At 38.6% G+C, this 14390-nt stretch overlaps 1 protein-coding gene across 1 annotated transcript in view; it reads right to left on the reverse strand.

The window, feature by feature from the left end:
* trim71 (tripartite motif containing 71, E3 ubiquitin protein ligase) overlaps positions 1-14390 on the reverse strand; it is a 38833-nt gene that overhangs the window by 13676 nt on the left and 10767 nt on the right. The window contains exons 3-4 of the mRNA XM_030147835.1: positions 6071-6238; positions 1065-1199 (exon numbers count right to left, since the gene is read on the reverse strand). Of these exons, the coding sequence (XP_030003695.1) occupies positions 1065-1199; positions 6071-6238 (303 nt within the window). The remainder of the gene's footprint in view (positions 1-1064; positions 1200-6070; positions 6239-14390) is intronic.

Consider the following 14390-nt stretch of genomic DNA (forward strand, 5'->3'; position numbering starts at 1 on the left):
GGCAAAAACAAAACAAAAAAAAACATGAAAAGAATTTTGAGGTTGAGGACTCGGCTCAGCTTCCAAACCACAGTATACCATTAAAAGAAGAGCAATGATTTTTTTTTTCTATTATTCCCCTTTTTCTTAATTTCAGAATGAACACAAGAAATCAGTAAGGAAGAGAACGATCAAGCAGAACTGGAGACAATAGAAATTCAGCACAAACTAACAGTGTGCTGGAGCATTGAGGATTGGTGACAGACCTTTCTCATGATTCTGAGCTCACAGTTACTACATAGGTCAAGTTGTTACCCAATCTCCCTTTTCTGCATTTTCTCTTTTTTGTGTGTTCCACAGTAAGTGGAGGAAATTCAGTGTCTGGTCAATTCATCAAGAATTATTGCAATTGGTGGTAAATAATCTTATGTATCAAGCAAGAAAAGCTGTTCATTTGCCCTGCTTTTCCACTGCACTTCCTGTGATGACAAGGCTGAGACGATAGCACACAAACAATACAATCATCTCTATAAGCTTCAAATGACAAATACAATCCATTGACACCTTACTCTCCTACTTCCTACTTTCGTCTGTCAACAATGCCCTACCTGAAAATCTCTACTGCCTTCATCTCTTACCAGAAAGTATATTTGCCAACAAAAAACAAAGACAGGTGGGACATGTTTCACACATACCACTAATGTGTAACTATGTGGTGTGGTGCAACAGTCAGTCGGTCAGAGGACTCTGTGAGTGACAGTTATGGCTGCCTGTGATGACTTTATCAGGTCAGAGACAAAAAAATGAGTCCTGCCGTGAGGGAGTGGGATTTAAGAAGGAACACGGATAAGTGAAGACCTTCTTTATGACCCTTTGACCTGAACAAACTGAAGATCTGTCAGATCAAAACGGGGTGGGGGAGGGGAATGTGCATTTTTTAACATGTCAGAGGCAGATGTAACTTTAAATACACACCATCATTAAAATTATCATTGCAAAATCTCCCACCAAAATATCGAATCAATATCAGTCTTACAGCTAGAGGTCAGACAAAACAAAATGCAAAAATGATGGCTGCCACTCACCTTCCACAGTAGTTCACACTCCCTCTCCTCCAACGCTTTCTTGTGTCTGAGGACAAGGGCTTTTACTTCAGTTTGCACCACCTTCGCCTTGATCTCCACCTGCTCTGCCATGGTCTGGACCTTCTCCATGCTTAGCTGAGAAAAACAAACAATGATTTTACTTATGAGGCACAACATACATGGACTGGACTGTCACAATATTCACCAACTGGTTGATTATTCATTCTCATAAATATAAGAGCCATTACCCACTGCATTTTGAGGCAAATAGTTTAATAATACACATACAAACGAGGTGTTCAGAGCTATTTTCTGGTGTTGATGTCCTGTCTACACACACACACCAAATATCTTATTACTCAATTTAAAAAAAAATCCATCCACATGACCTTTATTTTACAAAATATCTTCGACACAAAAACAATGACAAACTGGTACAAATACTCATACAAATACAAACTACTGTTTCTGTTGGACTCAAGTGTGGATAATATTGGATGTAGCATATGAATGAGAGGCTCAACTGTGAGAAACATGTCTGATCTAATATCCACATTAGTGTAGACAAGGCATGAATGCTCAAACTTAAAATAAATGGGTGGTATCACCAGTTGTCTGCTTCATTAAGACAAAAACCTTGACAAACAAGAAAACAAAAGCATTCACCTTCAACATATACAAGAGAAAAAGGGGGGAAGGTTTTCAAGAATTTCTAAGAACTATGACTGCATGCTTTAAGAAAAGAGAACTGAAAATTGCTTCTTATCTAGAAGCAGAAGCAGACATCAGAATTTCTTCAGAAAAGGTGCTTCCATCTCCCACTGACCATAGTAACATTCTCTGAAAGACAAAACCCACTACAAGTGTTAAATCCTTTGCTAAATTAAAGACATTGTTCTCAGATTTTGCCATTTCCAATTATCCTTTTCTGACCTGATAATAATATCTTGATTGAAACATAGTTAAAAGAGAGACATCAGATGTAAGGATGAAAATGTGTCCTTGGTGTTGCATCCTGACAAAGGCTTATTGAACACATCAACAAGAGGATGTCACAATGCCCCAATACACCCGTGCCAAGCTTGTTTTATTATTCAGATGGGATACAGATGACCCTCAGGAACAGGATGTAGAGGATCAGGAAACATTTAAAGAAAGGATGGTGCATGTGGCATCATCCTGGGAAATGAATGCACAAACACCTGCTCAGTTATTGTGACCGATTCCTTTTTTCAGTTGAGGAAAAGGAAACATGGGTCAGGAATAGCAAGTCACCTGACACCACAAAAGGCCCACTCCTCTTATTCACAGTCCCTTTAGAAATAGTGACAGAAAAGTTCTCTTCTTTTGTCTTTTTCCAAGTTCCTTTTTCTATGTCGAGATCAAGAATATCTACCTCTGTAAAACAGTAATATTTAAATATCTATGATGAGTGTATTTACAGTAATGAGAAATCTTTTTGTACCATCTGCCTATGCAGTAAAAATACAACATCTGTAAAAACACAGGCACTAAAAAGGTGACTATTAATTACCTAAAAATTTGTATGTCTGGAGGATTAAGGCTTTTACAGCCCACAATTAAAGCTAAATGCACATTTTTCCTCTTTGTCTCTGTCCCTTTCCCCTAGTGTTTTATTTGGCCTTTCCTCTGGCATTTTTGGGAGGTCACAGGCTGAATCAGACCTCACAGAAACAGAGGGGCGGTGGGATAAGGCTTCCTTTGTGATATCGGCTCCTGGGATCAAAGGTCACCTAAACTTCTATAGGTCATGATCTGTAACCCCTGTTTTAAGACACATTACTGCCCACCCCCCACAGCACCTCTGGAGAACAAAGCCTGGTAGCAGGAGCCTTTTCTCATTTGCATGGCCATTTGAGGTGGGCAGCAGAAATCATCTCAATTCTTTTATGCTGCCCAGATTTCTCTTTTGCTTTCCCACACTTTATTTTCTATGTTACCACTTTGTAAGTCTCATGATACAAGTCTGCATCTACACGTCCTGATTTCTATCTTTCTCTCCACATTCCCAGAAGACCAAAGCTCGAAGCACAAAGAGGGTCAAACTGGCCAATCATACTGCAGAACCACAGAGCTCCGGCCAACCAGAGGGTCACTAGTCCAGGGTCAGAGGTCAGAACAGATAATGGGTGCGGAGAGGGCGGAAATTTCCTACCTCAAGGGACAGGAGTGTGTATGTTTGCATATTATCTGGCGTCAGCATTTACTCCTGTTGTGACCGAGGGACAAACACACCAACCAGAGCAACATTTTGCCAGATGGCAGGCGTGGGTCCCTGTGACTCAGCTGCATCGAGCCGCTTTTCACTAAATAAAATATGGGGCTGTTGTTTTGATTCCAGCTGCTTAAGAACAGGTGAGCATGATGGGTTTGATCTATTTTACATGTGGCAGACAGTCTGCAATTTAACTGAGCAGATCTGTGCTGTGATAGAAGGTCTTGGAATTTGAGGAACACCCAGAGTGACATAAGCACCCATCCATTACATTACAAAGTGTGACCCAGTCACACAAAGGTCAAACTGAGAAAGGGATAGAGGAGACACAAGTCCTGACGAGGAGATCTGGGCATGTCACATGACCTTAGTGGACAGCCGTTAATGTTTCATGTTTCTTTACCAAGGTCAGGACATGGCCACACCTTCCAGGCAAATTAGACACCATTACCGTTTGTGACTCATTCCTGTTACTTGTGGATCTACCAAGTAAAGAAGGTAAAAAATAGACAATCTGCTACTCTGCAACAAACCACTGTTTTCAGTTTGTCGTTCAGGTGCAATAAAGGCCTCGATGTTTCTGTGCATCACGCCTAAAGTCTAAAATTTCCAAATATATAAAATATACAGTCATGTAACATACAAAGGATGGTATGACAAATAGGGCTGCCTATCAGTCAAAATGCTTTGATGCCAGTGTCATGGTTTTGATACCAGTGCTTAAGGCTGCCATGAGGATTAATTGTCGATCTACAAGTTTTTGTTCACTTTAAACCATTGTACTGGCTGAATAATAGTTTTACTCACATAAGTTATGTAATCCAACAAAAAAGGAGAACTGACATTTTTTAATGAGCACATCAAAAACCACTGATTGGGTGGAAGCACAATAGATCATAATTACAGAAGGAGAACACATGACAATAATACCTATTGTGAAATAATGGTAAAAAAGAGCACCAGTAAAATCTTAAACAGTGGAAAGTGAAGTGTAACAGTTATGGAAGCATTTGCTTGTATCCAGGTGTTTTCATGCAGGTAAATTTAAGCAATTATGCAAAATAAATCTTGTCAGCTCAAATAAAATATAATTGTGATAACACAATGATGGTAAAGTGACAGACCTACACACTAAAAGGAATTTAACAACACATAAACATAATAAAAACCTATTTTTTACAATATGGTTTAGCTTCTAATTAGTCTGTTTTAATTCTTATGTTCAAGCATCCAGGCATTTTTACAGTCAAATCAATTTTACAATATGAAAAACTTAAACTACTTACAAAAATTAGTAGTTTCCTATATAATATCAATAAGGAAAAAGGTATAAAACCAAAGTTCATTGTAATATTCTTGCTTCAGGCTCTGAATTATAGCATTATCCAAACTTTCCAGCTTCACCAATATTAATTTCAAAACGTGTTGCAGCATGGGTAGTGTTTAGCATTAATGTTGCTAAGATAGCAACTATATTAAAAATCGTTGTGTTTTGGGGCCAATGAAGAAAATATAAAAACCATGCAGTGATCCTGACTTTACCTACATAGATGCTTTGTTGAGGAAATGGCTCAAAACTCAACACTGGGATTCTGTTATCTCACAATGACAAATGTAAAAATGCCAGCAGCACCTAGGTGAGGAACAGCAAGCGGTGTTGGTATTGCATTATTTATGCTGGACAGCCATGAAGCAGCCTTACCATCTTGTTACAAGCAGATTTATTTCTTGGATACTGACATTTCGCAGTGAATGACAAGACGAGCAATTCACTCTGTTCCCCAGCCCTTAACACAAATAAAAGCAAAAATCCCACGTCTGAAAAGCTGAGACCAGTCAATGTATGGCATTTCACCCTAGTAAATAAATAAAATTGAAAGTACTTTGACCACTGGCAGTGATATGCAGCAATGCTTTTACAAGTGGATGTCCTGCTGGAGTACACAGATGCACCTTCCTCCTTCGTGTGTTAACCATTTCCTTAACTGAAACAATGGTGTGAATGCACAGCCTCAAAATGTTGCAGGTCAGCATAGCTCAGTGGACACTGCATTTACTGTTCTGTCAGTTAAGGAATCAATTAATCAAAGGGACAATTTCAGGACAAATGAAAAGCCTTTCTTTCAGTTCAGTAACATCTGGTGCTTCTGGATGTCAGCAAATGCAAATGTAGTCTTTAAGCTCATCTTTCACTCATTGGTTGTTTCACTGTATAAGCTAAAATCTAAGGGGGGGTTCTAAAATCATGAAATGAGCAGAGGCAGTGTGTGGGACAGAGAGTAAAAGGCAGCGATGAGTGAATAGTTGTAGGGAAAAGTGTTTCAGTTCTTTAAAAGAGGAGGGAGTTTTCCTTTCTCTGCAATCCTTTAAATATCTCATTCACCCTCCCCCCATCCTCCTCTCTACTCCTCCCCTTTGACCTTCAGCCCTGCCCCCGGCCAGACCTCACCCCATGTGACCCACCCCCTCTCAGGACCAGCTGGACACCTCTAACCCCAGGCTTCTCTGCAGCACAGGCCTGGTCACTCTCAAACATATTCAGGCTGATCTCACGTAATAGCGGTGTAGCCTGTGGAGGGATGCTGGGAAGACACAGCTGCAGCAACGTTTCCTTTTTCAGGCAATTATCTGGCCTTCCTGTTCAGTTAAAATGATTGTGCTTTCAATGGTGCACAGAACTAAAGTAACTGTTTTAACTGGAGGTCTTCTGTGTCTTCCAAATGTAAGACTAACTGCTCTTTTAATGGTTCTGTGAGGGTTCTTATCTCACCTGCACAGCCTGACGTCCTTGCTGAGCGTCGGCCAGCAGCTGGATGGTGATGGCCCTACAGTCCTGCACAGCATCTTGCAGGTACACAAAAGTATGGCCCATGTGACGACCGACGCTGCACTCCCTGCAGATTGGCACAGAGCAGGATTCACAGAAGAACAGAAACACCTGGAAAGGCATGAGAAGAATATTCAGTTACATTCATTCATTAATCTTTGTCTTATTACAGCTGAACATGTGTCAAGGAGAATTCAGAAATTGTGCAGTTTTGTCATTGTACAACATCTACTGTCATTCAATACAACTGTAACTGTTTACGTAAACTGAGTGCCATCAGAGCTGTAAAAGATACAGTGAGTACTGTACAGGTCAATGCATGTAGAATGCAACATAAATAGCTTAACCTGACAACAAAGGAAATTTATGGCTTCTGTCCATTGGAAGTTATTTTACATAGCTAGATGCAATATCCTAATATGGACAGAAATATGTTCACAGATCTCCTGTAAAAACCTTGTTCTCTGGCTATTTGGAGTGACACATGACTAACACCTCTGCATACAAGTCTGTGTCCTCCTATTGTAATTACAATGCTTTGTGCTTCCACCCAAATAGTGGTTTTTGGTGCTTGCAGATAGAATCTTTACAACTACGCATTGCAAAAACAACAATTGGGGACAATACATCTGTGATACAGAAAGTGTTAATGAGGGCTGATGGTATCTATCATGTGACAATGGGAAAATGTCTGATTGCTTATCACACTCAACACAGACACACATGGGCTAATTCTGAACAGGAGGATGACTCTGACCAGTCAAGGCAAACCAAAGTACGTGCACCTCTAAGCACCATTTCCATTGTCTACAAAAAATCTGGAATGGACCAGACAACTGTATTTAACAGTTATACCCCAGACTTCTGTTTACTTTTAATATTTTTAACTGTATTTGCATTATATTTAGTCTAGTATGCCTACTATTACTAAGATTTTTAAATTTCTTATATTTCACAGATTCATATATTTTGTTTGATTTTATTTATTTATTTAGACAGGAACAATGCACAATATATATTAACCTTAAACAAGAGAGCTGTATTGTACCAGGTTGTAGCACTAATGCTAATTTCCACCTGTAGTCCCTGGGCAGGCTGATGTTATTAATTAAAAAGCAGACATTGATGAAACTAAAACATACAAAGAGCAGTATAAGATGCATTTTCATAACTCCATCCATACAAAAAAAAAAAAAAAATCATTCACATCTAACAATTTGCTCTTATTCGTTCCACTGCAGTCTGTCATACACACACTCTAGGCATGTTTACATCACATTACATTATGGCTATAGGTTTGGTTAGAGAGAAGCTGTTTTTTCACCATGTGGGAAAATGTGTGATAGTTTGTAACTGTTAGTAGCTCAACTGGTAATGTGTTCCACTGTCGCATGGCCATACATGAAAACGCTGAATTTGCAAATGCTGTTTTGTGCTGAGGAATCCTGCACTCACTGCATGCTGTTGATCGGGTAGTTTGAGATGTTTTTCCCGAACTCAAAGAAATAAACTTTTTTGTTATTTGTTGAGTATATAATTCCCCACACTCCGAGAAATATGCATTTCATTCTAATTTTCTACAGACTACTTCTTGAAATTACAGACAAAGTGATCCATGTCATCATCCGAATGTAAGATTTTAGTCATATGTACTCTAAACTCTACTTGTTCTCCATGGGAGCCGCACCCCCACTGACAAAGACAAGAAATGCAGATTACCAAGATTAAGAGAGAACCCAAAAAGTTAGGTTTCTTTTCTTCAACACTTACACATTCTCTCACACAAAAAGCACAGCCAATTAATAAGAAAAGCCAATGAATAAAGAAAATTGCATGCATATGAATGAGTGTCTAGGGAGGCTGCTATAACACCCCAGAGAGCTCCCTCTTTGAAAGCAGCAGCTAAAGCCCAGCAGCCTCCAAAACTACACCTCTAAAGCCATTTATTTCCCTTTTCACATTTTTAAACTTATTCTATCTCTTGATTTCTGAGATGAAAAGAAAAGCCTTGCATTGTGAAGAAAACTGATATTTTATGTGATAGTAGTGGACTTATGTGAACCTTCCTGTTGACCATACTCCCTAGCTCTACAAATAAATTGATATCAGTCTGTATTGTGAACAGGAATGTTCATTATATACACCAAAACCAAACTTGGTCCCCTGAGGTTTAAGGAGAAAGTGTCATTTAACCTTTGTTGCTCAAACATAAGCTTTGCCTTAAACCTCCTGATGAATGCTGAGTGGTTGTAATGAAAGGCAAATTAAATATGCACAAGCTATCATATCCCAAAGAGACACCAGATCAATTGCCACCAATAGCAGGAGACCTGAGGAGATGGGGAGGGGCCTGCAATCAATCAATCAATAATAGCAGTTCCCCTGGGAAACAGCATAATCTAATGAGACACACACAAACCTCCCCCTTTATCGGACTCCCTCCTGCTTTCAGCCTTCTTCCTTAAGCTCCTGTTGGATCCTTTTCTTCTTGCCCTTTTCTTGCTGCCTGTCCTTCTGCCGAGTCCGTCCTCGCCTACAGTCTCTGTGCCGCTCTGTCACTCAGTGCCCTCCATTTCCCTCCCCTCTTGTCCTCTCCCACCCCCATCGACATCGTCTGAATTCCAAGGGGACAGGATTCACAAAGGCAAAGAATGCAGCTGGGCAGGAATGGAGGACGGTGGAGAAGGTGGAGAAAGACATTGATGGACGCTGGGGGTGAGGAACAGGCAGGAGGAGGATTGATGGTGGATTCTGAGAGGCAGACCCACAGGACTGAGATCATCAAATGAAGCGAGTCCAGTATTGACTATTATATGACGAGTAGTTTACCTAACTAGAAATATTTACAGCAGTGGGGAAAATACTTCAAAATGCTGACTTGCTTGCTTGCCATTTAGGAAATTTGTGAGCCTTGTAGTTATTGTCCAGAAATGGAGCTTCAGCTAATGCTAATGAAAAATGCTAATCAGTTTTATTACACACCACCTGTCACAAAGAAAGCCGTGTGGCGGGCTGAGTGTAATAAAATTTGCCAATTAACTCAGAGCGCGGCAATAACAGTTGCCCTGAGAAACCAGTTTGGACAAACGCGAACTATATTATGCAATCTCATTATCCCCGTTTTAAAACATTCAATATAGAGGATTTGTGGGTGCTCGTGTGCTTGGAGCTAGTTATTAAAAATGTCAGCCAACTCCATTTCTAAGTTAATTGTAGCTAATGTTGCATTACAGGAACAGAAGCACTCTTAAAACTCTACTTATCGAATACATTGTGTTTAGTTTCTGATTAAAACGTGATTTTCCCTCTAGACACATTTCATACTTCAGACTGCATATACATTTTTAGTGCTTTTTTTATTGTGACCATAGCTCCATGTATATAGCATATATACATACAAGTGTTTTGTAGTTATATTTTTGCCCTATGTTGTGTTTTACCCCATTTTCAATGCTAGCCTCTGTATTATTCAGCTGCTGTAACAAACCAACTGGGGATCATTTAAGTTTTATCTTATATAAAGTTAATTATTTTTTTCAGTCTCATTCAGCATGTGGACCCTCTAATAATACAGGTGGTTGATTTTGTAAATAACTGCTCCATAAATAAGACTTTGCAGCTTCTGCTTATTTAATAAAGCACATTTCTCCTGACAGCTACAGTTTAATAAATATTTTCAGTTAGAGCTTGGCGATAGGGTGAGAAAAAAAAAAAGGACAGTGTATGATTTTAATCTATTTGTTTTCTCGCTACATGAACTGAAGGCGAAGCTCGATTTACAAGTATTTTTTCTTTAGTAAAACTATGTCATTTCAACTGTATGTGTTAACTTCTAACAAGAAGCAGAAATGATTTGGAATGAATGGGTTGAAATTGCAGCTTAATCATATGCTTCTACATAAATCACACAGTAAGCCATAATATATGGAAACAAAAAACAACGAAATGAAAAACAACATGACCAGCTGCCAGTTACTGAAAACATCGGAGTCTTATTTCACAGCACTAGATCCAATAACAAATAGCTGTATGGTGCATAGATAGGTTTAATGCTATCTGCTGCTTTTGCATCAGCAGCCGCTCAGCTGTGCTCCAGGTGAAACACTCTCACTCATGCACACATAGTTGTAGATTACATAATAAACCGGCCTCTTGGAACACTAGTCAATATCATTGACTAACACAGGATACCGGCTCTTCCCAGAGGTCTACATGAAAGGATCTGGTTCCCTCTCTGCTTGCCTCTGTCTTTACCCGTCTATCGCTCTCAAACCCATTATTGACATGCCTTAAATAAATAACAGGTTTTTTTATTCATCCTGTGAAATGGAAAACGTACAACACATGAAAACGAACCCTTTGCAAACCAGGGGTAGGGTCGCTCCAGTGCATATGTTCACTTCCAAACCATGTCATGCTCTGGATACCCTCACACATGCAGAAGCAGAGCAGTGTGGCACAAAAATGTGAAAAACAACATAAAATGGTGTAAAACAAGGCGTGGTGTCATGCTTGGAAAGTTGTAAATTTCTCAAAGTGCACCCTGGAAAGAGGGGGTGGGGGTCTCAGGCAGGGCATGCTCACCTACAGAATGCATTTGCACATTACAAGCAGCAAGCTTAAGCAAAACAGAAAAGCACAGGATGTTTTAAAACCATAAAACAAAACGTGCTAGCGTCCTGTATGCTGAGCGTCTTTGTTTGTTGGTGGGTGCCTGGAACCGACATGCCATCAGCGACCATAAAACCCTGAGCAGTAGGGCTCGGCTACGTTGGGGAAAGTGAGTTATTGTATTTCATTAGCACACCGGATGTTACCCTTTCTCCCTCGCAGCCCATTACGCTCCTCCATTACAGATTTGTACTATGACACACCCACCTATGTTAGGTTGAGAGTTTGAAACAAATTCATCAAACAGACTTGAGGCATTACAATCATAATTTGTTAAATTATAGCTTATTTTCCAAATACCTTCTTTTCATTAGATTTTATTTTAATAATGCTGACATGAAATGCAGAATCCAAAAAAATGCCAATTTTGATAAGAAGTTCATTTAGTAGGCAGCTCAAAACAAAAACATCATCATTACTATGGTCTGAAAATGAACAAATTGAGGACTTTACATATATTGCACTTTAAATGACATTCAAGTTACTTTTAATAATACTTCTAAAAGCACTTTAAGTATCTAGCCTCTAAGTATTAGACAAGGACGAATACATTAAGCAAACCTACACTGCAAAAAAAGGGGGGATTTCATGAGGCATTCTGGGAAGGAAAATATTTTTTCTACATGATGTCAATCAGGTATTTCATTACAAAAATAATCACATTTTTGAGAATATATGCATTTTTGTCTTAATGACATATTCCAGCTAATAGTGTACTAGATTTAGGCAGTAAGAAGCTAAAAACAATATATAAAGATCAGTTACACTTCTCAAAGAATATCATGTCTTTATTAAATAAGTATTTTTGTTACTTGTGACATGCGCAACTTGCTTAACTTATACTATTTTTTCTATCTTATTTAGTAGAAATTCTTAATAGCTTGTCTTGTATTCTAATAAGAAATATAAACAAGTAAAATTTGTTTACTGTTTCATAACTTTTTTTTTTGTTTAAAACAAAGTCAATATAGTTACATGTGAGAACATTTTCAACGTTTCGACTTAACACTACTATAAACAGCAGTATAAACAGTGCAGCATTTAAGGTTAAAAAAAGAATTGGAAAACAAAGAAATACTATTAGACAACGAATCAGTTATATCTGCATGAGTTAAATGAATTCCCAAAACAGAAAAAGATCTATGTATGAATAGGAGCTAAATTGCTATAACATCAAGGACCTTGGCAGAACCACAGCATATTCCTGAAGTAGATTCACAAGCTGCCTGGCCTTGTGCACACACAGTGAGCAGGCTGCAGGAGGATCAGCCTACTTTCCTCCCTCCCTCCCTCCCCTTGGAGGTACTGGGAACTGGGGGAGAGGGCACGAGCCCAACTAGCCAGTAAAATTGCTCCGTGCAGCATTCGCTGCCTGCGTGTTCACAGGAGTGGGGGGAAGGGACAAGGGCCATGTCATGTCACAATGTGGTGTCAGAAAAGCCTGGGCTGCTCTGGGAACTGTGAAAGCATGCTGGCTCAAAGAAACCAAGCCCTTTTCACCGACAGTCAGACGCTTGGATATGTGCAAAGGACATGTCCCAGTGCCATTTCAAAACCATTCCCATTTATTCTATACACTGCAGTGTCAAGAAAACTGCATTTCATATGTACTTCAGAGTAGGTTTCACAAAGCATTTCAAACAAGATGCAAAATACAAGAGATTAATTGGTTGGTCAACAGTCTATCTAGTTGTTCTTGTTCTTTCTATGATTTCTCAAGAAAAAAAATGACAAACATTTGCTTGTCGCATGATGAATAACCTACAATACTGCCTATGTTTGTGAAAGGCTTTTAGTGCATCAATTGCTGGTTGATGAAAAACACTCTTGAAACATCACCTTAGGCAGGTGGGAATTTAGAGGGTCTTTTTTGATTTTTGAACTGGAGTTGGGTTTATTTAAGTGGATATAAAATTTACACACACACACGCTGCCTAGGATTTGTCCAGTACAGAATATCCTCTTAAATAAACCCAACTCCGTTCAGCAGCCTTTATACCTTATAGTTTAGAAGGCTAATATTGATCTAAACTCAAGAACACAGACCTTCATTTTTCAAGCAGTTATGTACAAGGGCTCTTGTTTCACAACCCATATGCAAACAAGTTTTTAATCCCTAAAATATATAGTTTTAGTTGGAGTTAGACTCAGGGATTAACAACAAAATGTCACAGCTGTTTTTTGGGCAGTGCCTCAAGTCAAATGTATGGTTTCTTTAACTATCTGTCAACAGACAGAAACAACAAAAGGTCACAAAGGTGTGGAGGCACAGACACACAAACCAGAAACATACTTTAGGGACATTCCTACAAACAGATGTCAGATGAATTTGATGTCTATACTACCATTAGTAGGCTAGAGGGGTAAAGGGTTAAGGACTTTGTCCATGGGCCTGTCAAAAGTCAGCAATGAATCGGAGATGAAGCCATCAACAATCCATCCTTCTTTTTCTCTGAATTCAAAATATATGAAAACCTAAAGATGACCTGTAACCTGTTTTAACGCCCTCCATCAGACATGGTACACCATCAAGGACCATTTCACCTTCAGACTGAAAAGGATTTGACAAGATGCACTGAAAGTAAAACGAACACATTCCAACAAAAAATATGTCCAAGGTTCAGAGAATTAGGGCAGACAAAGTTGTTTATTTATTTGTTGAAATACAGTAACCATATTGGATCAAGATCTATGATGATCAGTTGACTAGGGCTGCAACAGTATACAGTTAGCTCTTGTTACTGTACACTGTCCTGTTACTATATGAAATCACTGGTTAATGCAGGATAATACAAGTACTTTAGATTATGAGAGAGAGAGAGAGAATCTCACCTAGATCTGCATGCACTACCATTATTATTTATTCACTAGAAATAAGAGAGGTTAAATATCCTGCTTTTTGCTCATTTCTTTTGTTTAAAAAGGTATTGTATTGTTCTATTGTTCCCTTATCCATTCAGTATTTCTATAGCTGAGCAATATGGGCAAAAAAAAAACATTAAGCCTACACATCTTTTTTTGATTGTTGTGGATAATTCGCAATTTTAGATCAATCCCATCTACATGAACTTTAAACAAAACATGATTTCCAAGTTCATCAAATCTATGCATCCTATGTGTGTAATCAATAATAGCAAAAAGGAGCGCTTGTAAATGTTACTCATTTAAAAAAAAAAAAAAAAAAGTGTATTTTTAATAAAATGTTCTTGACTTTTAGGCATTTGTCAAGAAAATTGAAAAGCAAAAACAGGACAAACTCAACTGATCTGATACATTTCCCAGCCCTTAGTGGTTCCTTTGTATTTATTTAACAGAAAAATAATTATTACCTCTGAAAACACATCTATAAACACTGTTATTGACATTAGTTAAATGAAAATGTGCTCCAGATGCTTCAGGAGAATAAAAAAGATTTCATAATCTGAAAAATAAAGTTACCAGAGACCCAGCATGACAATGGCCAAAAACACCACTTCTTTATTAAAAGAAGGAAATGCAGACTTTTACTTCCATTTAAAAATAATTCCAAGTCTCAGAGTTTATTCATTCATTCAACCGGAAAAGGCCCTCTGTTTTAATTTATTTAAGGGTC

This window comes from Sphaeramia orbicularis, chromosome 11 (assembly GCF_902148855.1).
Source record: "Sphaeramia orbicularis chromosome 11, fSphaOr1.1, whole genome shotgun sequence".
Classification (NCBI taxonomy): Eukaryota; Metazoa; Chordata; class Actinopteri; order Kurtiformes; family Apogonidae; genus Sphaeramia; species Sphaeramia orbicularis.